Genomic DNA, 27,683 nt, shown 5'->3' with positions numbered 1-27,683 from the left:
GCCAGAGCAGAATCAGAGGTTTACATGTGCCAGCTGCTCGCACGCTGGGGGGCTGCCTTACGAATCTGCATTCCTTTGTCTTGATGTGCTGCGTTTTCCTCGTTTACAAAACGAGGTCGTGGAGGTTGGTAAAGCACCTAGCACAGTACCTGGCATGCAGTAGGCATTAAAACACATCGCCCCCATCATTTATAAGCTGAATTTAAAATAAGTATCAATAAGCCTTCTTCGTGTTATGCTTATGCTTTAGCAGGCATCTGTCACTTTCAACATATCTCTAATTGTGGCTGCCTACAGATTTCAATTAGAGATATGTTGAAATTAGAGGTGGTGGCTAAGTCTGGGGAGGTGCTGTTTCAATGGACAAGATTTTATTGAGAATTTTGTTCTCTTATTAAAACTAAAGAGTTTTTTGGGGGGCTGGAGGGTGTTGGTATCGTATTTTATCAAACAAACAGGGAAGTTTACACACTGGAGAAACTATGCTAGCTTTGGTTCTGAGCCATCTCCCTGCCCTCAGTCCCACTTGGCTGACTTCAGGCTGCAGTTAACATGGCCCGGGCTCACCCGCGTGGGCACCATTCATTCCTAGGCTTTCCAGAGGTGCAACCTTGTACATTTCAGAGCTGCTGCACCTCCTCCCAGAAAAGTGCAAGTTGCCGACAAATGAATTCTATCTTGAGGACTGGGTGGCAACCCTTGGAATGGAGGTACTTTGCTGGATACTGAAGGCCTTTTCCAACCAACAGTATTTCAATTGTATACTTGCTCTATAAACATGGACTCATTTGGGAATAGCCATCCAAAAACATTCTGCAAATACCAACGGTTCCATGTTCAGGTGCCAATTACCCACACTTCTTGTTTTACTGCATCTTTCAGTAGGGCAAAGGGGAGAAAACAGCCACTTTTATAACTGGCTCCAGCTCTGATCTTAGAAAAGAATGGAAGGGGAACGAGCACATACTCCTCTCTGAACTGCAGTTTTACGGTTCCCCATGCATGCCCTCTGTTTTTGCTATGCAGGCACCCCATCGCCCCCAGCACACAGCTGAGCAGTTACAGGGAAATGTCTGGCTTTTGTTAGCAAAACGGAATTATCCTGTCCCTTCCCACTCATGTGAAGGCTACTTTGTCTCTCACTACAACTCTCTGAATCTGAAAGGACTTACAAAGATGTTTGTGAAAACATTCTTTGAACCTTTGAAGTCTAGGTAAGATGTAAGAGGCGAGGGAGCCTTGTGAGAGTCCATGGAGCTCGTTCCATGTCTGCATTCACGACGCACAGAGCAATGGCATCGGCCTGGCCCAGCCTGGCCTCCTGGCACCTGCTCCCCTCTCCCACCCCCCGCGCCTCCTGCCTGATTAGACCGACCCCAAGGAACACACTGGGCCTGATGAGTCTTTTTAAAGGTTGCAGAGATATAGCTGCAGCTGTTTTATGAAATCCAGAAGTAGATTACGTATGAACAGAGATATGCTAAAATAGAAATCACATCAGGGTTCCAAAGCCACGAAACAACACCTTGGCTGCTTATTAAACAAAAACGCAGTTTCCTCATTTCGTAAGCCTAAGACTCGCGTACATTTTTGATATGAGTGAAGTTTAACCTTCTCCCCCACTTTGACTCCTGCGAAAAAATAGTTTTTCTTCAACTAAATGCTAGACTTGCAGGACAACTACAATTCTGTTATTTCTAGGCTGCTACTCTCCCGCAATTCGTAAGTGAAACACTGCATTCCTCTACGTAATTTGTTACTGACCCAGGTAATTTTTAGCAAACCAATTCACAGGGAAATAATAAAGTTGGGGTTATTTTTTAAAGAACAGACATTTATACTTAACGTATGCCAGGTGGTACTGATAAAAATATCAATGTCTCATAAAAACAGTGATTTTTAAAGTAAACTAAAAGTCGTTCAGAAGCATGACAGCTGAGGTCTAAGAAATAGCAGGAAGGGGCAGGTCCCCCCAGGCTTCCCGGGCATGGCTGGGTGTGCCCGGCCCTCCTCGGGCCAGCCAGGACAGGCTGGGTTTTTTCCCAGTAATGAGCCCACGGTCTCTGATGTCCAACAGCACATGGTCATTTCTGCGCCCCCACGTCCCCTGCAGGGGGGCTGTAGCCCTGCCCCACTCGAGGACTGGACAGTCAGAGAGAAGTGACATATGTCACTTCCTTTCACACTGTGTTGGCCAAAGCAAGTCATAGGAGGTGGGGGAGTGTAATCCTTTCCCAGAGAGAGGGTGTTAATTTTTCGGAAAGCCTTTATTCTAAAATGATTTGGATTCTCAGGAAATTGGAAAAATACTATTGGTAGGTCTTATGTATCGTTTACCCAGTTTCCCCCGATGGTAATGGCTGACCTAACTATAGTGCAATGTCACAACCAGAAAGCAGACACTGGTTCAACCCACAGACCCCCATTGCGAGTTAACCAGTTTTACACGCGCTCGTTTGTGAGTGCGGCTCTATGTAATGCTGTCACATTTGCAGGTGCATGAGACCACCGCCATGCACAAGACACAGACCACCACGCAAGCACCAGAGAATCCCCCTGCGCCCATCCTGACCGCTACCAGCCACTGACCTGTTCTCCTCAGAGAATGGTGTAACTGGAAACATCCAGTGTGTGATCTTTGGGGATTTTCTTCACTCAGTTTGATTCCTTGAGGTCCATCCCAGCTGCCTGTATCAACAGCTCATCCTTCTGGCCGCTGCAGCCCTCTGGGGTGTGGGTATGTGACGAACGTGCTTCAGACAGAGAGACTCCACTTTAGCTCCGGGCTGTGGTTCACAGAGGCCACTTTCATCTGCTCAGGCAATTCGGAACGGGGCACCTGGGCTCCCTTCCCATCACCCTCTCAGCGCCCCCAGAACTGGGAAGAGGAGGAGAATTCCAGAGGCACTCGGACACCAGCTCCTCTCACGGAGGGAAGCCACGTCTCCTCGCCTCCTTGCGGGGCTGGAGCAGGACGGGGCTGGGGCCTCAGGAGCCCTAGGACGTTACCAGACTGCGCCAGGCTGGCAGAAGGGGCCCATTTTAAGGGAACCTATGGCCTGAGGCAGAGGCCAAGGTCCTGTCTAATTCAGGAGGCCTTGGGCAAGCCACTAAGCTGTTTGTTCTTCTGTTTTTACATACGTTAAACGAGGAGAGTGGATTAGGCAGGTTCTAAGATTTCCTCCAACTCTAATTCCATGGATTCAGGTTGGCAGAAGCAGCTCTAGGGACGCCCTCCTTAAGGAAACAATAATGAGAGGTTGTGTCCTTACTTTGAAACTTAGGCCAGGGACAGCTCCTGTTTGCTGGGGAGGAGAGGAGGTTATAACTTTTCAATGTAATAAAAAAATAAAAACAGAGGAGAAATGTGCCAAGGATCCTTTACTGTGTTATGCCACTGTCTGTACTTACAGATCAGTCTAGCCCAGACTCGTAATTCACATAACAGCAAAACTCATTTGCCAAGTTTCGGGTATGTTTTGGAATAAACTTGCACATCTTCACTCCGAGGAGTTCTGCCGCCAGTTCTCCCATGATGGCACCTGAGGAGAGCAAAGTAAATGAACCCAAAGGGCGAACCACCAGCCGAGAGCTCAGCGCCCAAGGAGCCCTGCAGTGGGCCTTCCAAAGTCCCAAGAGCAATAACTTGACGACAGAGCCCCAGAAGGATGGGGGAGGGTCTGTACCTTCTCCAACATTTTTGCAAATTACCTATTTTTTTCCATTTCTTTTTTATGTAATAAATAATTTTCCTACTTTTGCAAAGCTGAGACTCTTAGAAATTTAGAAGTAGATTATATCCCACAAACGAACATGAGGAAAGCAAAAATCATTGCTAAAAGCTGGGGTTTCCCAATGTCAAGAACCTCGTTTTCCATAATACCTAACCGTACAAACCCGTACGAACACATTGCTACCTTTTCACTGACTGCTCCCAATTTCTACCCCTGGCCCAACACGGCCAGCTCCCTCGACGTCCTCTGGCAGGAGGTGGCCCTGGCAGCCCTCATGGGCCAGAAACCCAGGACAGCCCCAATTCTTGCCCTTGCTTCCCCTACACTGAGAGCACAGCGAGCTCATCCAGTTTCATCTTCAAAGCATCCTTTAATCCATCCCCTGCCCTCCCCTCCTACTGCTGTGACCTTGTCCGGACTGCTGTTGTCTCTCACCTGGACGTCACCACAGCCCATGAGGTGCCTGTGTCCACGTGCCCCATGAAACCTCTTCCGTACAAAATTAAAGCCAATTTAGAAAAATTGGATCTTGTCGCTTTTGGACGACACTCTGAGAACTTTAAAAAAAGAAAACCGCAACTCCCAGCTGTCACCTGTGGGGGGCCTCCTGCCCAGCCCTGCGCCTGGGCCGGCTCGGAGCCCCTCAAGACTCAATGTGCCAGCCCTGCCAGTCTCTGTTTCTTTCGTGTGTTTTGTTACCTTTCTAAACCTATCTCCTAAAACTAAAATGTATTCTCCATGAGGTCAGAGCGCTGCCTGTGTTAGTAAGCAGTTGAATTAATAAGCGTTAAATAAATTACTATATTTGTGTGATCAAAGAGTTGCATTCTTGACCAAACAGCCAATTCCACAACACCAAAGAACAGACTCCCTGCAGCTCACTCCTGCTCGGAGCTGTGTGCTTGGGGGAGAAGAGCGACCCTGAGAGCCCAGGCCCACAGCCAGGAACAGCACCCCCGGGCCTGGACTCCCAGGGTGCCCAGAAGTCAAGAGACTGGGTGGTAACGTTTTAGTTCCCAAATTTTACTATATTGAATTTTACTATGTTCACCTTAGGAAAGTATATCAATCTCAAACTCTTCTACTTTAACAAACCTCATCTAATGTCCAGCTCTATAACCTTAGGCAACTCACTGTAACTCTGTAGATTCCAAATTTCTCTTTTATCAAGTAGAGAGGCTGGATCACATACTACTACTACTACTGATGACGATGATGATGAAGAATTAAAAATAATGGCTAACATTCATCGAGCAGTCACTATGCGCCAGACCCTGAGATAAGTACTTAATGTGTATTGAGTCACTGAATTCTCCACAACCCTCAAAGACAGGTTAGTATTATCAGTTCTAGTTTACAGATAAGGAAACTGGGAACAGAGAGGTTAAATAACTTGTTTAGGGTCACATAGAAAGTGGTGGATTCAGGATTTGAGGGTTTTCTTTTTGAGACAGAGTCTCCCCCTGTCACCCAGGCTGGAGTGCAGTAGCACAATCACAGCTCACTGTAACCTTGAATTCCTGGGCTCAAGTGATCCTCCCGCCTCAGCCTCCTGAGTGGCTGGAACTCAGGAGCACACACCACCACGTGCGGCTAATTTTTCTTATTTTTTGTAGGGATAGGGTCTTACTATGTTGCCCAGGCTGGTCACAAATTCCTGGCTGCAAGTGATCCTCCCGCCTCCCCAAGTGCTGGGGTTATAGGTGTGAGCCACTGCACCCGGCCCAGGACTCGAGCTTCAAATTTCTTCCAACTCTTGAAACCAAAGACTTGTCTATCCACTGTCACTGGCTTTTGTGAACCATGAAATGTGGTACCTACCAGTGCACAGCAGAATCTTGCCCTGAGTGAGGTACTTGATGGTTTCTGACGTTTTTCTGAGACATTCCTCAGAAAGATAGGGAGGATCCGCTATTACGATGTCAAAACTATGTGCAGCTATTTTTTCAGGAAAATCCAATGGATTATTGTAATCATAGAAGATAAACTCCTCTCCATACATGGCAAATCTTTTGTCATATTCAAAGATGTATACTGAAAAGTCTTCTCTGTGCAGCTCTCTGAGTTTCTGGTACACGCTGGGGGCACTCACACATGCTATTCTAGAAGACAAAACAAATACACTCATGAAGGAGCCTTAACAGATAGCTCATCGTGTTAAATAACTATTTTGCCAAAAACAAAAAAATAGGTCCTAGTGTTCAGATTTTCTTAAAGGAAATAATAGTGCAAACTAATGTGATAGTAAATTTTGGGTAAAAAATGTTATAGTTTAAAGAATTTCGTATTTAAAAATCTACAACTCATTACTTTGAGGTATGAAAGGATAAATGTGCTTTTTATAGTAAAAAATGTAAAACATCAGGAACACATTATAACAAAAGTTAGATGTAGTTAGCCCAAAGCCTAAATTTGCCTTTTATTTTCATGTTGGGCTGTTAGTATTTATTTCAAATGATTTTAGTCCCAACTCAATATTTTAAAGTCATTTTGTAATACCCATGATGTTGAAAGATAAACCCCAAATTACTCCAGTTTCCAAAAAGATACATTAAAATGGGGTTTCACTGTGGATAAGCAATTTTGAATTTATGCTTCTTTTTTGTATAAGGAAATTAAAAAATCTGTTTCATTATAGGCAGTCCATGGTTAGTCCATGAATGGGTAGTATTCTAAGAGTTAACTTTTAAAACTAGCTACTGAAAAAGCTAGACATAACCTAAATAATTGAATTATTGAGTTGACTGTGGTAAATCTGTTACAATGGAATGTTCTGTAGCCACTTTAAAAAGACTAAAGCTGCTCTCTATATGCTGATAAGGAACATACTGACACTGAGGGTTCCCTAGGAGATAGCTCATCCAGACCCTCCAACTGTAGGGACCAAAGTAGATAAGCCCACCCATGTGTCCAAGCTTCCAGCTTTTGAGTGCTCCCCCCTTAAATATGAATGGACAGCTGGGGGTCAGCAGACAAGGAACACACCTTAGATAAATATCTAATATTAAATGAACAGAAAAGAGAGACTAGGCAGGGAGAAGAAAACTTTTTAAAAGATCCTGTAATATCCTCAGAAGGATGAACAAGATACAATAATAAAGAAATATTCAGAGGTCAAAAAAGAGCTATAGACAATTACAAATATGGTAACAGATATGGTAAACTCAGTAGAAAATTTAGATGATAAAGCTGAGGAATTCAGCAGAAAGTAGGGTAAAGAGGCAATAGACAGAAAAAGAAGACAATTAGAAGATCAGGTCCAATATTCAAATAATAGAAGTTCCAGAAAGAGGAACAGAAAAAAACAGTGGGCAAAGAAATCAAAGAACTAATTTAAGATAATTTTCTCAAACTGAAGGACATGAATGATGAAGATGAAGGGCTCCCCAGTGCACAGGATAGTAGATGAGAGCTCCACACCAAGACACATTGAATCTGGGGCTTGAGAGAAAATCCTAAATTTGCAGTAGGCAGAGATGGAAAAACCAGGTTTCCTACAAGAAATCAGAATGACACTGGACTTCTTACTAGCACCTATGAAAGCCTAGAGACAATGGAGCAATGCCTTCAAAACCTGGAATGAGCCATCCGACAAAACTATCACAGTCAAGAGTAAGGGCAGGACAAAAGCATTTGCAGACATGAAAGTTCAATCCCATGTACCTTTTCTGTGGAAGCTATAAGAGGATGCATGCCTCCCTCACAAGGCTGTAAAGTAGGAATCAGGGTACGGGAAACAGGGAGTCTAGAACGAGAGAGGTCAAAGGAAGCATGAGGGTGAAAGGAGATACTAAGATAAGAGTAAGTAAAGCTAGAAAGCAACCAGTACAAACTGGAACTGGCTGCAAAGCCCCAGCATTAATTTTTTTCAAGAAGTTGAAGTGGTTTAACTTATTGATAGATTTAGACACAGAATTTGGGGATTAATTAGTGATATGGATATACAATACATAAAAAATAAGAGAATTATTTTTTCAAGGAAAATGAAAAGTTGTATAGAAAGGAGAATGAAAAAGCTCAACTGTAAAGAACACGTATGTAGTCATAACAATACAAACCCTGTTATAACAAAAATTAAGATATATTAATAACTCTGTAGGGGGTACACAGAAAGTACGCATGTCATGTGGTAACAGTTTAGCATCAAAGAGCTAAATCCTCATTCTTTATGGTGAGAATTCAAGAAATAATGTCTAAAAGTGACAAATCAAGAAGTAGCACTATCAACATGTTATTTGGAAATCTGACTGTAAATACCAAGGAATCAATTGAAAGGGAGATGAAAGTGGGGGAAGTATGGGGAAAATTAGAAATGGATTGTTTTGAATAAATCTTTTAGAACAATTTGACTTTTTAAATTATATGCTGTAAAGTTTTGATAAAAATAAAAACCAAACTAATGAAAAAGAAAACCTATAGTCTTAAAACTTCAGAAAAGTCAAACATTAAGATTTTCTCTTTTAAAGCAAACTCTAGAAGTACAAAGGTAAGAAACAGGTTAGAAAATGTTAATATAAAGAACAGAGTTAAGAAACCCTACAAGGAATAGATCTCTGAGGGGTCCCTGGACTCAGTGTTGAGGCAGGTCTTAATTTGTCACGTGCTGCAAACCAGGATGGACAATTTTTTCACATCATAGTTCAGACATCTTGCAAACCACCTCTTACCTAGGAAGGCCATTCAAAATATTACTTTGGATTAGAAGACAAAAAGAAAAATAAAATTTGAATCTCACCTGCCACCTTCTCCAGCAGCAGCAACGGCTTCCTGTGCGAGTCGCAAAGCAGTTTCCTGACTATACCAAAACTGGCTCAATTGCTGGAACAGAGGAATGGGTTCGTATCATTTTTAGAATTGGCATAAACTTTGTTCTTTTATATCTACTATGTCAGCATGCATATATTTAAAAAATTTTCTTTTGAAAATTAATTTTTCTTTGAAATTATTTTAAATTAATACAAGCCCCTAATGAATTAATGGAATCTATGCCTTGAGTGTCAATGGCTGCGAACATCACAAAAAAATGATTTATAGTCAATGTTTCTCCTGATGGAAGAATATATCCCAACCTTTGTATTAGTCTTGCCAAAAAAAAAAAATCAAACTTGAATCTGATTGAGCTTCTAGATTCAACTAGCAATGAACAGAATTACAAACACAGAGGATGGAAGAACACGTTAAATGACACCATAGGATCCAATCAGCGAAATGCAGACTGTGCTACTTTTCCATGGCCTTATCTTTACCTCAGGCATGTTTCCTGGAATTACTTGTTTTTCCTTCAGGGGCAAGTTGGTTGTTTTCATATTGCTCCTTCTGTTTCATGCTGATTGATGATTTTTTTTTTAATTTCTAGTGATCCTTGATTATCTATTCATATTTATAAATTAAGGATGATTTTAATAAAAAAAAAAATAGCTTGTTTTTCCTCTGTAACAGTATAGACTCATTTCTCCAGCTGGCCTCTCTGCCCACTGGATGACAGGGCTGAGGCAGCCTGCTGCACGGGACATGCAGACGGGATTCTCACTTTAAAAATGTGCTCGGTGTGGAAACAACTCAAATGCCCATCAGTTGATGGATGGACAGACAAAATGGAGTGCACTGTACAATGGAATATTATTCACTCATAAAGAGGAATGAGGTACTGATACATGCTATAACATGGATGAATATTGGAAACACTATGCTAAGTGAAAGAAAACAGTCACAAAAGATCATGTATTATGTGATTCCATTTATAGGAAACAACCAGAAATGGCACATCCATAGAAACAAAAAGTTCATTAGTGGTTGCCAGGGGTTGGGGGAATTGTGGAATTGGGAGGTGACAGCCAAAGGGTATAAGGTTTCTTCGTGAGGTAGTGAAAATGTTCTAATGGTGTTGGTTGCACCTATCTGTAAACTGACTAAAAACCATCGAATTATATACTTTGAAAAGGTGAACTGTATAGTATGTGAATTATATCTCAACAAAGCTGAAATGTGATCAAATAGAGAGAGCTTTACTCTGAGTATGGAGGAATTTTGTGTAGTTCCTTCCTAAATGAAACTGCCTTTTGCCGCTTCTCTTTGTCTATGGCAGAGCTCTGGAGCTATCTTAGATTCTGTTCTGTGTCTCTTTCCATATTTCTTGCCCAAATTAGGGCATTCCCAATGCAGATTCTCCAGTTTGTTTGGTGAGAAATCCTCTGAGATTTGGCCTGGAGGCGCGTACCTCCCATGCTATGTTTGACATCTGGGTATGATTAGAGGAGGGTAAGAGACCAACTGGCCCAACCACGGTAGCAGGCCACCCTTTAATCCATCACACAAAATCAGCCCGTGTGCCACTTTTACCCTTATGTTCACCAGGCTCTGAGTTTAGAACCCGGAGTCTCTGTGTCCTCCACTGGAAGAAAGGCTCTCATCTGCCACAGTTCTCACCCAGGGTGGCAGTTCACTCTGCTGTTTCACGGACCATCTGATACCCACTTTCTCTCTTCCAAAAATCCCTTGAAATTTCTGGCCACATTTTTATCACAGTTAGTTTTAAACAGAGGGTAAATAGGAAAAATTTATATAACTTAGACATCCAAACTGGACACAAAATGTAAAAGATAAAAGCTTCCTTCCAATGGCAAAGTGATGAAGACAGGCCTACTACCGAGGGGCAGCCACAGACAACATTTGAGGCCTATCTGTTTCTCAAGTATCTCCATTTAAAAATTTAAATTTCTAGGTTCCAGTTTATGTTAGGAGTTTCCCTCATTTTTTCTTTTTTAATTTCTACTTTTATTTGGGCTATAAAAACACAACTAAGTATATATTATATACCAAAAACTATTAATATTTTCTTAAAAACTCCCTCTCATCAATTTTTCATTAAATTTTTAAGTTCCGTTCCACCATTTATGTCAATGATATGTTTTTCTCTTTCCACCAGGATTTCCCGGCCCATAAAAGCTAATAGGGTATATCTCTATCCAAGAATGAAGCACAAGTTTGTGTTGGACATAATAACACATCACCCCCCTATTCGAAAGGCCCCCTCCTCTGATCACCAACCAGCCTGATTGTCAGAACCAGGGAGATCTCAGTTTATACTGTCTTAAAATTGCTCAGGGACTGCTTTCTTAGCTCCCCACAGAGATTATCAGATCACAAGTGACAAGTGACAGAGATTTCGGTATTAGGTGGGATGCAGAACAACACTGGCAGAGTAGCTTCCACGTCAGTATTTTCTGATGGATATGGAACACATTTACTTACCCAGTTCTCTTCTATTATTCCGATGTTATATTTATCATCCCCACCTAGGTCAGTCTGTTGCTTTTGTTCAGCATAAAACTCCTGGAGAGCTGCTAAGGTATGGGCAGAAAGCTGGGGGGTCTCATCATCTTCCAAGTCACTCATTTCACAAATTATCTCTAACCTGCAAATCAAGGCATAAATGTTCTATGAGGATTTTGTTCCCTGTTCTTATCAAATAATAATTTTTTTAAAGTTTTTATTTCACAGCAAGGACCCAAACCAAAGTGAATTTTATATAGGAAATATACATATTTAAAACTTCTGAGATCAAATATCTACAGAGGGCTTCTACCCTAAACTAAAGTTCATCCAGTGTAGACTTTTCTTTTAAATATGTCCAGTTTTTATAAATATCATTTCCTCATTTTTATGATTCGTTGCAGAAGCAAATGTTTACCACAAATATCTGAAGACATTTTGCTTTCTTCTGGTACCCCAATGGGTAAATGTGCAGACATTTCACAGTAGAATGTATCCGAGATCTTTCTACGCTTGGCTGTCACTGGTTACGCAAGCCAAGGCTCGTGAGTGTCATTGGTGGGTGTGAAGGATCAGTAAAAAACAAGGGGTATTACAAGAGAGATGAAAAATAAAAGGGACAATAAGAATAAGGGAAAGAAGAGTAAAACAGAGAAACAGAAAACCAAGATATTTTTGTAGATAGTGATGGCAGGCATAATTCTTTCTTTTTCGGGCACTACCCAGAGTGAGCTATACGGTGAGGTTAGGGTACAGTCCTCTAGCTGGCCAAGCATGCCAAGGCTCTTGACAACTGCAAGTTCAGGGGTTTCCCAAAACCACACTCAGGTTCAATAATTTGCTGGAAAGACTCACAGAACTCACTGAGAGCAATTATATTCACAGTTAAATTTATTGCAGGGAAAAGACACAATTTAGAACCAGCCAAAGGAAGAGACGTAGGGAGGAGTCCATGAGGGTTCCAAACCTGAAGATTCCATCATCCTCAGGACACATTATCCTCCTGGCACTGATGTTTGACAATATGCATGGAGTACTGCCAAACCAGGAAGCTCACCGGAGCTTCAGTGTCCAGTTCTTATTGAGGTTTCATTACTGATGGAATAACTGTATACCTAGCTGAAGTCAGTCTCTACAGCTGTATCCTCCTGGAGTCTGGGCTCAGGGGCCCTCCATGAGTCACTTTGTTAGCTTAAATTATCAAATGTGATCTGAGGAGCCTACCATGAATAACAAAGACACGCCTGTCACTTGGGAAATTCCAGATGTTTAGAGGTTACCAGCTAGGAGCCAAGACAAAGACCAGGCCTCTCTTTGGGTGAGGTCAAATTCCTTACTACCCAGGTATCAAACAAATTACTAAACCAAAAGTTATCTAAAAGCAAAAATCAGCATCTTGTTTCCTTTTTAAAATATTGTGTCTAAGTTTTACAGTGAGTGTTGTGTTGAAAATCAGCAAAGATTATTCAAGAGCTTCCTCCTGCTACTTTCTTCCCACTGGTAGACCTGTGTGGGTATGTCCGACTGGCAGGGCCTAGGGCGTGCTCCTGGGGCATCCCTAAAAGGGAGGCTGGGAAAGCAGGACTCAGAATGTGGGAAATACTCAAAGCTTAGGAAGAATGTTTAAAAGATACTAAACAGCCATTTAAAGTGAGAAATATCTGCTGGATGCTGCTTTTATTTTTTTTTTCAAAATCAGAGAGCTAGCCACTCTACCCGAGATCCTTAAAACAACAAAAACCTTGTATGTACCAACTAGTGAAACCCAGTGTATTTTCATTAAGTACAAACATCTTGTTGTTTCCTTCCTTCTTTTCTTCATCAAAGACTTACTTGTATAAAAACTTGCTAATAAACATCTGGTGACGCAAGTTAATCTAAAAATACAAATAAGCCCTCTATGAACAACCAGTTTCCCCTCTAGGAAAAGGAGCAAAACACAAGATACATACAATATAATTAGATTCATATGAAGTTCAAAAACAGGTACAACTAAGAGATGTTTAAGGCAGCCATAGCCTTCTGTTTTATCAAAGATAGATGGATTTTGAGCTGGGTGTCGTGGTGCATACCTGTAGTTCCAGCTACTCAGGGGGCTGAGGGAAGAGGATCACTTGGACCAGGAGTTCAAGGCTGCAGTGAGCTATCGTAGTGTGAATAGCCACTGCATTCCAGCCTGGGCAACATCGCAAGATCCTGTCTCTAAAAATAATAGTAACAAAAAACAAACAAAGATAGATGGATTTTGTTATCAAAAACCTCCCCAAATAGAAAAATCCAGGCTGAGAAGATTCACTGGTGAAGTCTATCAAACATTTACAGAAGAAATGATGGTAATTTTATGTAAACTCTTCCAGAAAGCAGAAGAGAAAGGAATAATTCCCAACTTGTTTTTATGAAGCCAGCACAAACCTAATACAAAAACCTGTCAACCACCAGCTGACAATTCTCATTGATTTCTGTTCATTTCCTTCCTTCTGCTTTCTCTGCATTTATTTTATGCTTCAATTACTTTTTTGATGAGGGAGTTTAGAATATTGATTTGAGAACTTTCTTAAGTGTTTAGTGCTATAAATTTCCCTTTTAGTGACATCCCACCAAATCTGTATACTTTTTTGCTTATTTTCACTCAATTCAATGTATTTTTAAATTTCTATTGAGAATTTCTCTTTGGCCCATATATTATTTAGAAGTATGTTATTTAATTTCCAAGTGTTTGGAGACTTTCCTGTTACTTGCTTTCCAGCGTGTATAATTTCAGTTCTTTAAAAAGTGCTGCAGGTTGTGCTATGGCCCAGGGTTTGGTCTGTGTCGGTGAGTGTTCCGTGGATGCTTGTATTTTGTTCTTGTTGGTTGGAGGGTTCTGTAAATGTGAATAGATCCTTTTGGTTAATGGTGATAAGTTCTCTTATATCCTTGCTGCTCTCCCCTGTAGTAGTTGTATCAATTGTTGCGAGAGGGAAGTGAAGTCCCCAGTTGTAATTGTGGATTTGCCCATTTCTTCTTTCAGTTCTATCAGTTCTTCCTTCATTCTTCATGTAATGTAAACTGTTCTCATCTGGTGCATGCATATTTAGAACTGCCATGTGTTCTTGATGAATTAATCCTTTTTATCATTATGTAATGTCTCTCTTTGTTGCTGGTGATTTCTTTGCTCTCATGTCTGTTTTCCTGATATTAATAAAGGTACTCATCCCTTTTTAAAAAGATGTTTCTATGGTATTTTTTCCTTCCTTTTATTTTCAACACACATTCATAGTACATACATATTTATATTTTCACACATGTACACATACATACATATATAGTCACACAAAATTTTTGAAGTTTCCTGTAGACAGTTAGGTTTCTTTTAAAAATCCATTCTGCTAAGCCCTTTTAATTGGTATATTTAGACCTTTTACATAATGTTATTGACATATTGTGCTTAATCCTGCTATATTATTTGCTTTCTGTTTGTTCCCTGTTTTTCATTCCTATTTCATTTTCTAGTCTTCCTGTATGTTACGTGAACATTTTTTAGAATTCCTAAATGGAAGGAATACCAAAAGACAAATAGGCAAAATACAGGAACAGGCACTTCCTAAAAGATGACATACAAAAAGTAAAAAATCATATGAAAAGTTGTTTAACCTTGTTAGCCATCAGGGAATGCAAATTATAATCATAATGAGATAGTGCTACACACCTACCTGAATGACAAAATTAAGAAGACTGACAATACCAAGTGTTTTTGAGAACTTGGAGTAATAAAAATTGCCTACTCTGCTGGTTGAAATGTAAATTGATGCAAACACTTTGGAAAATAATCTGACATTAACCCTACAACCTTCAGCTCAGCAATTCTGTTTCTAGGCATATAAATATGTGAAGCTCGTATAATTCACATGAATAGACATGTAAAAGATGCTCAGATTAGAAATGTATAATAGCAAACATTAAACTCAACCGAAATGTCCACTAGACATTATTGTTGTATAGTCCCACAGTATATATAATTCACTGCACAGCAGTGAAAACATTTTGATTCCATTTTTTCTTCATTGTTGGCTTACTATGACTCTTTGTTATTTAAGTGTTTTTTTATTGTTTAAGGGTTACAGTATAATTCTTTAATATATCACAGTCTACCTGCAAATGGTAGTATGCCATTTTGTGTACTGTATAAGGTTTTGGATAGTGAATCTATATCCATTTTTCTTCTCCAAGCCTTTGTGTTATTGTTGTCATACATCTTACTTTTTCACATTTGTCATAAACTCCACACATTGTTAAATTAAAAACTCATATATTTATCTACATAGTAACCATTTTTAGTACTCTTCAGTCTGTTTTATAGGTTAGTATTTCCAGCTGAGAGTATTTCTTAATAGGATCAGTATTTCCTGAATGACAGAAGGAAAATGAGACAGATAATGCTGGTGATATATTCTTTCAGCTTTTGTGTCTGAAAAGGTCTATTTCACCTTGGACAGGCACAGAATTAGAAGCTGACAGTGTCTTTTTCTTTCAGTACTTTAAAGATACTCCTCCACCGTCTATTCACTGCATCGTTTCCAACATAAAATCTGCAGCAATTCTTATTTTTCTTCCTTTGTGTCTTTCTTTCCTGATGCATTTAAGATTTTTCTTTCTTTTTTTTTTTTTTTGAGACAGTGTCTCACTTTGTTGCCCAGGCTAGAGTGAGTGCCGTGGCGTCAGCCTAGCTCACAGCAATCTCAAACTCCTGGGCTCAAGCGATCCTCCTGCCTCAGCCTCCTGAGTAGCTGGGACTACAGGCATGCGCCACCATGCCCGGCTAATTTTTTCTATATAGTTTTAGTTGTCCAGCTGATTTATTTCTATTTTTAGTAGAGACAGGGTCTCGCTCTTGCTCAGGGTGGTCTCGAACTCCTGAGCTCAAACGATCGATCTGCCCACCTCGGCCACTGCGCCCAGCCCAAAAGTTGTATTTGAGTCTTTTTTATATCTTTCGTATTTCTAGTTAACATATTCACTCTTTCCTTAGCTTTATGAAAGCACAGAATAAAATTTTAACTATTTTACTGTTCTTGTCTACTAATTCTGTGTTCTGAGTCAGTTTCAATTCACTGATTTTCTCTCACAGGCTGCATATTCTTGCTTCTTTGCATGCTTAGTAATATTTTTTATTGAATGCCAGACAATTGTGAATTTTAACTGGTTGGATGCCATGCATATTTTTACCCCTATAAGTATTCTGGAGATTTGTAATGAAATACAGTTAAGTTAGTTGGATTGTTGTCATGGCTCTGGTGGTGAGGGAAAGTTTCCTTGAAGAAGTGATGTTTAAGGTGGGATCTAAAGAATAAGTTCTCACTTAGACAAAGAAAGGGGAAAGAGCATTCAAGGCAGAGAAATCAGCATTTGCGACAAGTGGTAAAAGAACTGATTTATTATACAGTTCAAAGTAGATCAGGAATACTAATCTCAAAAGAACTGTCTACTAACTCAGGAACAAAATATTCACAATAAACTGTTAATATGAATTATACTGTTTGATAGTTTTCTTTGCTATTGAGAATGTGGTTTGTTCTACAGTTGTGTTTGAATCAAAAGAAAAGTGAATTATCTACTTTGGAGGTTACAGATTTAAAATTAAAGTAAAAATAATTTAGGTCAACATAGGGGTGTCTATAGTAGTCTCACTAAAGAACGGTAAGAATGTTTGAAATGAGTAATTCTAGTTTACTGCAGTAAGCACAAAGAACACATTTCAGGAAAGCATACCAGGACCTATCATGTTGGAGAATTTCCAATCGGAAATCCCAGAGATTAGCTTGTGTGCACACTGGGCTGAGAAAGGCTGAGAAAACACAGCAAGCTGATCTGCAGACTACTAAAAGGTTTCACTTTGGTTAGGTACTTCCTGATTCAGAGTTCTTTTCATTTAGGAAAAGAATCAGGCAACTATTTAAATCCAGTGTTTCCTGGCAGAGTTGAAGGGTATAACCAGTTCCTAATCAGAGCTGCACCAGCATACGGCCTAGAAAAGCTGAGAAAAAAATAAAAGTGTGTGTGTGTATATATATGAGTGTGTCCATGTGCATACACAGATGCACACATATATACATGTATACACAAATATTTCAGTTTTTGCTAATACTAAATACTTTCCATCTATGGTGAAGGGCTTTCAAACAGCAGCGTGAAACTTGTTAGCTAATCCATTAGAAAAAAACCATGAATACCACAAAAACCAGTTGACTTTAAGTGGAAAATAAAGAATTCCAAAGAGCAGTTTAATAAAATTGTCTACTTTCATTGCTGTAAAAAGCAATTAAATTTCAATCTATGTTTTACATGAATTTGGCCCCAAAATAAAAGTTTAAAGTTTATCAAATTCATTTCTTTGACAATCATTTATCAAGGCACTATCATGTACTGAACACTGTTCTTGGGGATGGGACTTAAAGCTCCTGTTCCTGGAGCTTGCATTCTAGAGAGGCAAAGAGAGACTAAAACGATATAAATGAAATTAATGTTAGATGACAATAAGATCAATGGAGGAACATGGAGAGTGTAGGGGGCTCCAATTTTAGCAATCATACACTGTTTCCTACATTATTAAAGTAAGTTCAAAAGAGCATCACTTGTTCAATGGGAAAAATTAAAATCTGTTTACAAAATAAATATTACCAAATATTAAATTAAATGAAGCTGTTTTTAATAATACTTTAAAAAACTTAAGTCACCATTTTATATCTTTATTATTTTTAAAATTTCTAAGGGGGTTTGTGAAATTGCCATGAAAGAGATTGTCAAGTCCAAAAGAGTTGGAAAGTACTGTTATATTAATATTCAACTGGCCCTGGGCCTTATGTGGCTCATACTCTACATCACTGGTTCTCACAGGAGAACCAGGAGCCATTTGGCTGCTCAGGGTAAGATCTGGCAATGTCTGGAGACATCTTTGGTTGTCCTAACTGGGGAGGGTATTACTGGCATCCAGTAGGCAGAGGCCAGGGATGCTGCTGAACTTCCTACAATCCACAGGACAGCCCTCCACAACAAAGAATTTTCCGGCCTGAAATGTCAATAGTGCTAAGGTTGAGAAACCTACATCAGAGACACAGAAATAACAGTGATAACATGGATGTTCTCTATCAAAGAAGTACCATTCAGTGCCATGGCATCATAGTGAAAAGCCTGAGTGGGGAGAGGAGAGAAGTGAAAAAGCAGCAGGCATTTTAACTTGGCCTGAGGAAGAGGAAAGGATGAAGACTGAGGATTATAGAAAGACGGAACAGCAAGACCAAAGCAGTGGACTTTAATGTGCAGCATCAGCAGGGATTAGCAGGCCCCTAGTGGGCTGTGGTTAGCCTCTATTTGTATAAAACATTTCAATTTCCATGTATCAAATGTGCTTAAAGCAAAACCACCAAACTGTAATTTCACACAGTATCATACTACCTTCTGCAAAAAATTTAGGTCAAGACATTGTGATCTAGCAGAAAAAGCACTAACCTAGGCTTTATACCAGACTCCTAGTAAACTGCACAAGGAAAGGGAGGGTACCTGGGCTAGTCTGTGAGGCTCTATGAATGGGAAAGTTCTAGACGTTCTCTAGTTTTTCGATATTGCTGTATGATTCTACCCTTAATCCAACTTACTTCCAGAAAAGGGCCAAAATCTTTCATTTTCTTTTCATCTTTGTATACACAGTTCCTCTGCCTCAAACAACTCCTTCCCGTAAGGCTGGTGGCAGGCACCCCTCCTTTCCCTAATGAAAAAAGAAGAAGTCCCTCCTATCCCTCAATACCCGCCCCAAAGCTGAAACAAAGAAATTCCTCACTCCTCGCACCGACATCTCCTGGCCGAAGAAGCTCCCATCCCCCAGCCCTAAGAACCTACATAAACCCACTCAGACTTCTGGGCGGCACGGCTTCTTTGGGTCCTGTGAATGCCGTGAGGTTCACCCGGGTCCCTCTCTCGGGGACTCATTACCCCCACCCGGGAGCGCCCCAATAAAGCCTCTTTACTTATCCCTTTCAACTCTGCTCGTCTTTCTTTTTCTGGCGCCGGCTACTTCAAAGAAACCTTACATTTGGTGCCGAGACCCGGGAGGGGCGTTTGGCTGCACCACCCCCTTCCGAAAACTCTCACTTTCCGGACCGGGACCTCCGCTGACTGCCTTCCAGTCCCTGATTGATGACCTCGGCCTGGGTGAGTCACCCCGTGTTATCCCAACCCGGATCCCCCAGGAGCCTCCATTCCTTCCAGGAACCTGGAAACTGTTACCTATCCGTTAAACTGTGGGCCCACGTCGGAGGCGCCCCCGTTCCAGGGTCTGAGGCTATTCGGGGACACCTGAATTCCTCTCACCCCTTTCCGAGCCGGCACACTAGTCTTGGGCGGAGATGTCCCCCCAGGCTTTTGCTGCCTCCATAGCCAGGATACTGTTCCTAGCTGTTTCCCCATCCGGGTTGAGGTGACATGGGTGACCAAAATTCCTGGCGAGACGCCCCTGGGGTGTCTGCTGGCCAATCTGAAGGCCCTGGATTTAGGCATCTGGCCCAAGTGCCTCATTCTTTACTGCAACACTGCCTGGCCAATGTATAAATTGGACAATGACTCCCAATGGCCTGAAAATGGGACTTTCAGTTTCAGTATTCTGCAAGACCTTAATAACTTTTGTCACAGGAATGGCAAATAGTCGGAGATCCCATATGTGCAAGCCTTTTTCTGTTTGCGCTCCCGTCCTTCTCTATGTCTGACCTGCCACCCTGCACAAATCCTTGTGCTGGATCCCCCACCCCCCTCGTCCTCTTCTCCCTCTAACTCTCCACCCGACGTCTCTTCAGACGCCCCTTCTGCTTTCTCCGATCCACCCGACTCCCTCAGCCCTCCCCCTCCACTCGACCTCCACCACACCCACAGGTGCCCGCCCATCCTCCCACATCTCCCAGCCGCTTGCTGCCGGTCTCCAGTCAGCCAGCACACTCGCTCCCACGCAAACCGCTCGGACCAGCCCCTCCTCTGTCCATTACGGGAGGTGGCAGGAGCCGAAGGGCTTGTACGCATACATGCTCCCTTCTCCCTTCCTGACCTTTCTCAGATTGAAAAGCGCCTAAATTCATTTTCTAATGACCCTACAGCCTACACCAAAGAGTTCCGTAACCTGACACAGGTATATGACCTTACCTGGCATGACATTTTTGTTATACTATCCTCTACGCTTACTACTGATAAAAAAGAACACGTCTGGGCAGCAGGGGGACCACCTGTTACAGTGTGTCCTTGCAGGCCTCCAAGCCGCCGCCCAACGTGCTGTAAATTATGATAAACTCAGGGAAATCACTCAACAGGCAGACAAAAACCCTGCGGCCTTTCTCAGCCGCCTTACAGACACCCTTATCCAATATACCCGCCTAGAGCCTACCTCCCCGCAGGGACTACTGTCCTTACAACTCATTTTATTACCCAGTCCTCCCCTGACATCAGAAAGAAACTCAAAAAAGGCAGAGGAGGGCCCTCAGACCCCTATCCGAGACCTGGTGAATATGGCATTTAAAGTCTTCAATCCCCAAGATGAACAGGCAGAGGCCCAAAGGGAGGCCCGTGTCCGCCAAAAGGCCCACCTACAGGCCCAAGCCTCGCAGCCCTGAGGCCAGTGGGACTCGCAAAACCATCGACCTTGTCTAAGGCGACCAGCCGCGCTCCACCAGGCACCTACTTCAAGTGCGGTAAGGAAGGTCACTGGGCCAAGTGGTGCCCGCAGCCACTTCCACCCACGACGCCTTGCCCGGCTGTGGTCAAGAGGGACACTAGAAAAGTGACTGCCCCTTGGGACAGAAGTCCGGAGGGTCAGTCCTTCCATCCCTAGACCTGCCGATGGCAGCTTTGGGTCTGGCTGCCGAAGACTGAAGAGACCCCGACTCAATGACCCCATCACCCTCGCCGAGCCCAGGGTAACAATCAAGGTAGTGGGTAAGGCAGTGTCCTTTCTGGTTGACATGGGGGCTACCTACTCTGTCCTGCCTTCCTTTTCAGGCCCTACTTATCCTTCCCAGGTGTCGGTTGTGGTTATTGACGGCAATCCCTCTCAACCCCCCATCACCGGTCCCCTAACTTGTCTAACTAACCCTTATCATGCCCTCCTGTCCTGCTGCACTATTGGGAAGGGACTTATTAACCAAGCTGGACACCATCCTCCACTTTTCCTCCAGAGCCTCCGCCCTTCTTCCCCCCTCTCTCTCTCCCTCCCTCCCTCCCTCTCGCTCTCTCTCTCCAGATTCCTCAGCTCCGCCCACAGCTTCTCCTGCCTTACCAAGCCCTACATACCCTCTCCTATCTGAACTGGTAGACCCCCGAGTTTACATTAAAGAAATTATATGTGTAATTTTGTTTAATTCAGAGGTTGTTTAAAAATTGATTCAAAGCCTGGATTTGGAGGGAAAAATAAAACCAAGATAGAAGGTAACTAGTAAGGTAAAAAAGAGATGTAGAAAGACTATGAACATGGAAATGTATTTTTGTTAAAAAAAAAAAATCAGCGAGAGAATAATTTGTGTGGAGAAGGACCTTGTGTAGTGACTTTTTGTCCTGGAACAGAATGGCTGGTTATTTGAGAAAGAGAAAATTTAGGACAAAAAAGAAAGCCCAAGTATGTCGTAGATGGTCTGTATAGGTTGTGATGGAGTTCATAGAAGGAATTTACAAAAAAATTTTATGTATGGTTAAGTCAGCTATAATTAAAGAAAGAAAGGTTTGGTTAAAATCACAAGGTATTCTCAAAATACTGGTTTACTCTTAATAAAACTGCAAAAGTATTTTGATTCTAAATCTACTGATAACCAAAAAAGGAGGGACCTACATCTTCCTTCAGGAGGAATGCTGCTACTGTGTCAGTGACAGGCCCCCTCCAAAGTTCAGCTGTCTAAGCCTACTGTCACATACCTTGGACTTAGTCTCACCCCCACTTCCTGACATCTCACTGTTGATCGCCAGCAGGCTCTTTACAACCTCTAATCTCCCACCACTGCTGAACAAATTCTATCCTTGCTCAGGTTCATTGGTTTCTTCTGACACTGGGTCCCCAACTTTTCTCTCCTTGCCAAACCCCTCTATGAGGCAGCACGTGATGCCTCCACTGGCCCCGTTAAACCCTCAGGCTGTCTGCCAAGCCTTCTTAAAACTTCGTGATTCGCTCCTACAAGCACCCCCTCTAAGACTCCCTCATCCTGAAAAACCCTTTAAGCTCTACACGGATGAGCGCCAGGGCCTGGCCCTCGGTGTCCTCATCCAACCTCTGGGACCTACTCCCATTTCCACCCCAGTGGTCTACTTATCCAAACAGCTGGACACCATGGTCCAGGACTGCCCCCCTGTCTCCTCGCCTTAGCTGCGGCCACTATTCTCACCAGGGAGGCCCTAAAACTCTCCCTGGGACAGAACTTACATGTCTTCTCCACCCACCGCTTACAGGACCTTCTAACTCACCACTCTTTAGCCCTCCTCACTCCGTCTAGACTACGGGAATTCCATCTCTTGTTTATTAAAAAATCCCACCATTACTTTATCACAGTTCCTGACTCTAAACCCTGCCACTCTGCTCCCCATTCCCTGCCTATCCCTGTCCTCACACTCCTGCTCAGAAATGGTTGAAGCCTCCACTACCCCTAGACCCGATCTGTCAGACAAGCCCCTCCCTCAGCGGACTTAACTTTCTTTGTTGATGGCAGCTCTGTCATAGGTGTGGACGACAAACGCCGGGCGGCCTATGCCATTGTCTCTGCCTCTCAGGTAATAAAAGCCTCCCGACTTCCGGAGGGCACCACCTCCCAAAAGGCAGAACTCATTGCTCTCACTTGAGCCTTACACCTAGCCCAAGGCAGGAGTGTAAATATTTACACAGACTCCAAATATGTGTTTATGATAGCTCACTGCCATGCTGCCATATGGCGAGAACGGGGCTTTCTCTCCACCAAGGGCTCCCCTGTTATTAACGCCACCCTTATCCCCAGTCTCCTCGAGGCCCTTCAGTTACCCACCTAATTAGCTACTCTTCACTTCATATTGGCACTAAGGGCCCCTTCCACCTCTTACAGCCTCTATTTTCACACCCTGCCCTATATTCTCTCATCAAAACTGTTTGCTCGAACTGTGACATGTGTGCCTCTGTTAACCCTCAAGGGGGCTTCAAACCCCCTGTATCCACCCACCAGATGCATGGTCACCTCCCCGGACAAGACTGGCAGGTCGATTTCACCCATATGCCACCTCACAGGCGTTTCAAATATCTTTTAACCCTGGTAGATACCTTTACGGGGTGGGTTAAAGCCTTTCCTACTGCCAATGAAACTGCTGCTGTTGTTGCCTCCGCTTTCATTACTGAAATTATCCCACGCTTCGGCCTTCCTTCCTCCACTGAGTCTGACAATGGCCCTGCTTTTGTTTCTAAGGTTGTTCATCAGGTCTGTGAGGCTCTCCATGTCGAGTGGAAACTTCATGTTCCCTGCAGGCCTCAGTCCTCAGGAAAGGTTAAAAGGGCTAACAGACTAATCAAAGACCACCTCACCAAACTCATTATTGAGACCTGCCAATCATGGCTTGACCTTTTGCCCTTAGCTCTCACCTGGATCAGGGCAGCCCCTCGACATCCTGCCTACCTTAGCCCTTTTGAACTCATGTACAGACCAGCCTTTTCTCATTAAGCACCATCTTCCAACCCAGCCCCCACCTTTGGCCTCCTATCTCCCATATCTCACCCTCCTCAGACAACTTCTCCGGGCCCAAGCAGACAGATATCTACCTCAGCCTCCAGAGACCGACTCAGATATCTCTCACACAGATATCCCCGACCCTTGAGACCAGCGTTGGAAAATTAAAGTCACAGGCGAAGCATACTGAAAAATACATGACTATTACCCTTCAGCGACTATTTACGTCAGCCGTGAATACGTCCTGGCCCACCAGACACAGGTTCAAATATCTATCAATATGCTGGAAGCAGAACAAACTCTAGCAGGACAACTTTCCTGCCACCCTAAACATCCCCCTCTTACCTCCTGGCTAAATATTATTCAACATACCCTCGCCTTCTTAAAACTCCTCTAAAATAATCTGTACTGTCTCCCACTGTTTCCTCTGTGCCTCCCTCAGTGACCCCCTACTGGCCGCTGTTCCCCTAAACTTTTCTTACCCCTAAAAGACTCCCTCATCGGGTCCCTCATGCTCCACTCCGCTCACTCGAGTTCCCCTATGGGAACCTGAGCCCACAGGCCACCTTATGCGGATCACATATACTTTCTCACCGCCCTCACTGACCCCAACCTACAACTTCATGGACGCTGTCTCACTAACCATACTGTGACCATGACCACCTCTTCTGCTCCGGGACAGTTCTTCTGATACAACAGAACACTTGCCTGCTGCATCAATACATCCACCCTGGGTCCTTATTTCCCTGTCATAGTTGTCCCTCAATTAACTCTATATGGTGAGTCTGAATTCGAGTAGCTTCTCCCGAGACCCCGCTCAAAATGAGCCATCTTCTTGCCGGTCATGATAGGTCTCAACTTGGTCTCCTCCATGGCAGCCTCAGGGCTTGCGGGAGGCACCCTGGGCCAGTGTTATTTCTGCCCAAGACTTTACAGATCGCCTACAGCTATCCCTGGAAACCACGTCGTCCATGTCACTAACTTCCCTGCAGAGACAACTGACTTCTCTGGCTCAGTTTCTCCAATGCTGCCTGCAGAAATTATCCAGAGTAGCAGTAAACCAGATGCTTCTTCACCCCTACTCTCCTCTTCCAGTCACCCCTCCACCATCCGACTCCGGCCCATAGCCCCCACTACGCCCCTCAAAAGCAGGAAGTAGCCAGAAAGACCGAGGCGCCCTATTATCAATAAAAGGCCGGAATGTAAGGCTGGTGGCAAGCACCCCTCCCTTCCCTAATGAAAAAAGAAGTCGTCTCTCCTATCCCTCAATACCCGCCCCAAAGCTGAAACAAAGAAATTCCTGGCACCGACATCTCCTGGCCAAAGAAGCTCCCATCCCCCAGCCCTAAGAACCTACATAAACCCACTCAGACTTCTGGGCGGCACGGCTTCTCTGGGTCCCGTGGGTCCCGTGGGTCCCGTGAGGCTTGCCCGGGTCCCTCTTTCGGGGACTTGTTACCCCCACCCGGGAGTGCCCCAATAAAGCCTCTTTACTTATCTCTTTCAACTCTGCTCGTCTTTCTTTCTCTGGCGCCGGCTACTTCAAAGAAACCTTACACTTCCCTCTTGCTTTCTAAAATTCTATTTGTCCTGTTATTTTTACAGTAACAAAAAAAAAGGAGGTAAAACTTACAGTGAAATGTAGATCATAAATGTACAATGCAGTAAGTTTTTAGCCACACCCCTATCAAGTTATCTTGATCTTACACATGGCTCCCTCCGGGAAGTCTTCCCTGACCTGTTCCCCACTCAGGGTAGGGCCCCGGGTACGATCGGACTGGACCCTGTACTTCACCAGTAACATCACTTAGCCCTGCACCACCTAAAATGCTACCCCGCTTGCCCAGTGAGGTTGCCCATGCCAACGTCTATTCAAGCTCACACACCTTGCACCTAGCAGGGGACCTGCCTCAGATGTCCTCAACCACAGGTGCTGAGAGGTGTCAACAAAAAGAAGAAAAACTCTGTAAAATAATTTAACGAGGTTTATTCTGAGCCAAATTTGAGGACCATGACCTGGAGCCACGCTCAAGAAACCTTGAGCAAGTGGACTCACTGTGGTTTGCAGTTTGGTTTTATACATTTCAGGGAGACAGGGCTTACCAGTCAAGTCATAAACCAATACACGGAAGGCATACATTTGTTTGGTCCAAAAAGGTGGGACACCTCAAAGCAGAGGCTTTCAGGTCATAGGTGGGTTTAGGGATTAAGGCACGACAACTTGAAGCAGGGTTTACAAGTAATAGGTGGATTTAGGAATTCCTTAGTTGACAATTGGCTGAAAGAGTTAGGCTTTGTCCAAAAGACCAGCAATCAGTGGAAAGGAATGCTTGAGTTAAGATAAGGGTCTTCTACCCTTCATGTGATGCAGGTGAACCACATCATAAAAACCTGTTTGCCGAGATTTTAGCATTTGTAGGCAAGACTCACCAGGCCCCCCCAGAAAGGAATTTTTTGGGCAAAGAAAAGGATTGGGGTTCAGGCCTCAGAGGACTACGCCCCAGCAGCAGACAACTAAACCTGACTTAACATTTCTCAAACTGCCTCAGCGGACGTCTGGGGGCAAAGATGGAAGGACAGCAGGCCCAGTCCTGCCTCCCCTCGGGAAGAAGAGACGCGTCCACGTGCGGCCCCGCGGCGCCAGTCCCGCCCACGCCCCGGGGACGCCCGGCCGCGCCAAACCAGCTGGAACCAGGGGCTCCCCTCTGAGCTCGGTTCCAGCTCGCCTGCCATCCGCCAGCCACCGCCAATTAAACCAATTAAACCTTCACCACTACTGTACTGGACAAACGGCGACAAACAAAAAAAAAACGCGTAAGGGACTCCAAAGCCTGTCATCAGCGCGATGGAAGCCCGCTGGCGCGCCAGAGCCGTCCACTCACCAGCCGCGCGTGCGCAGTCGCCCCGACGAGCTGCGGGCGGCGCCGGGCAGAGCCGAGCTGGCGCAGGCGCAGACCCTCCGGCCGAGGGCGCTTCCGCAAGCGAGCCAGTCTTCCGGAAGCGTCTAGATCCCGCTTTTATAGCCCGGGAGGGTTGACTCCTGCCGGGAATCGTTGCCTCGCTTCTTTGTTTTATCAGTTGCCTCCAAGAGTGGTGGCAAAGAAAGTTTAAGGTTTTGATTAGATATAAGTTAAACCCACTGTTTTGCGGTGAGACATGTAGGTTTCCACAATCAAGTCTTCATTTGTTTGTCTGCAATGTGGTCAGTCTTAGAAATGTTGACTTTAAATGTTGACATTAAATAGAGGTTTTGGTAATATTGATAGTATTAGGGGAGAAAAACACTTTAAAATCTATATTATGTTTCTACCTCCCTGCATTTTCTTTACCAAGTTGCTAAGTTTTATATATTCTGCTGAGCAACTTTAAATCCTATCTGGTATAAAGTGAGGATATAAATGAATTGTTCAGCTGCCAAATGATGCTATTCAGTAAGTAGTTCATGAAACAGTATAACTTGTATAACTTTGGGTGTATTACAATTTCTACTTTAAGTACTGTTTCCAGTCTGTAATAACCCATGCTTCATTTTGACTTTGTTTTGAGCTGATGACAAGTCTATTAAATCAAATATTTCAAGACCAGGTGTAACTTGGCAACGGAGCAGGAAGAAAATACATAAAACAAACTAAAAGAAGCCAATCAACATGAACAAAGAAACAATAACCAACTTTTATGACTTTTTTTTTTTTTTACAGAGGTAGAGGTTCATACATAAGAGACTGCCTTGGCTTATAATTTAAAAGAAAAGTTTATGTAAAAGCAAATTAATTTTGGTATTAAACATCGTTTTAGGTTTTCAAAGCTTCCATTACTTCCATTACAGCACGTAAGACAGTAGTTACCTCCACGTATTTTACCGTAGGCTATTTTTACTGTTTAAAGTGACGGTAGACATCAGAGTTTAAACCTTTAAACCTCTACCACTAGTGCTGATTGCTCAGACAGCATGTCAGTAATACATGAAGATTAATATTTCCCTGGTGAAACCCATGCA

General features: G+C 43.2%; 1 protein-coding gene across 1 annotated transcript; it reads right to left on the bottom strand.

Annotated features, from left to right (window-relative positions):
• Nucleotides 1-2,769: 2,769 nt before the first annotated feature.
• Nucleotides 2,770-26,606, bottom strand: EEF1AKMT1 (EEF1A lysine methyltransferase 1). The gene is made up of 5 exons (XM_069467448.1): nucleotides 26,569-26,606; nucleotides 10,986-11,148; nucleotides 8,470-8,552; nucleotides 5,556-5,836; nucleotides 2,770-3,542 (listed from the first exon to the last, which is right to left on the bottom strand). The coding sequence occupies exons 2-5, from the start codon at nucleotides 11,127-11,129 to the stop codon at nucleotides 3,415-3,417; spliced, it is 636 nt and encodes a 211-aa protein (XP_069323549.1). The 5' UTR covers nucleotides 11,130-11,148; nucleotides 26,569-26,606; the 3' UTR covers nucleotides 2,770-3,414.
• Nucleotides 26,607-27,683: the final 1,077 nt, after the last annotated feature.

This window comes from Eulemur rufifrons, chromosome 4 (genome assembly GCF_041146395.1).
Source record: "Eulemur rufifrons isolate Redbay chromosome 4, OSU_ERuf_1, whole genome shotgun sequence".
NCBI classification, from domain to species: Eukaryota; Metazoa; Chordata; class Mammalia; order Primates; family Lemuridae; genus Eulemur; species Eulemur rufifrons.
The sequence above is the reverse complement of the archived record's forward strand: the minus strand, read 5'-3'. Positions and strand labels throughout refer to the sequence as shown.

Excerpts from the sequence above, each read along its gene's own strand:
- EEF1AKMT1 (XM_069467448.1), bottom strand. The coding sequence starts at position 11,129 with ATGAGTGACTTGGAAGATGATGAGACCCCCCAGCTTTCTGCCCATACC. Across the intron at positions 8,553-10,985 it reads GAATAATAGAAGAGAACTGG|CAATTGAGCCAGTTTTGGTA; the intron begins GTAAGTAAATGT and ends CCTCTGTTCCAG. Across the intron at positions 3,543-5,555 it reads CAAGATTCTGCTGTGCACTG|GTGCCATCATGGGAGAACTG; the intron begins GTAGGTACCACA and ends TGCTCTCCTCAG.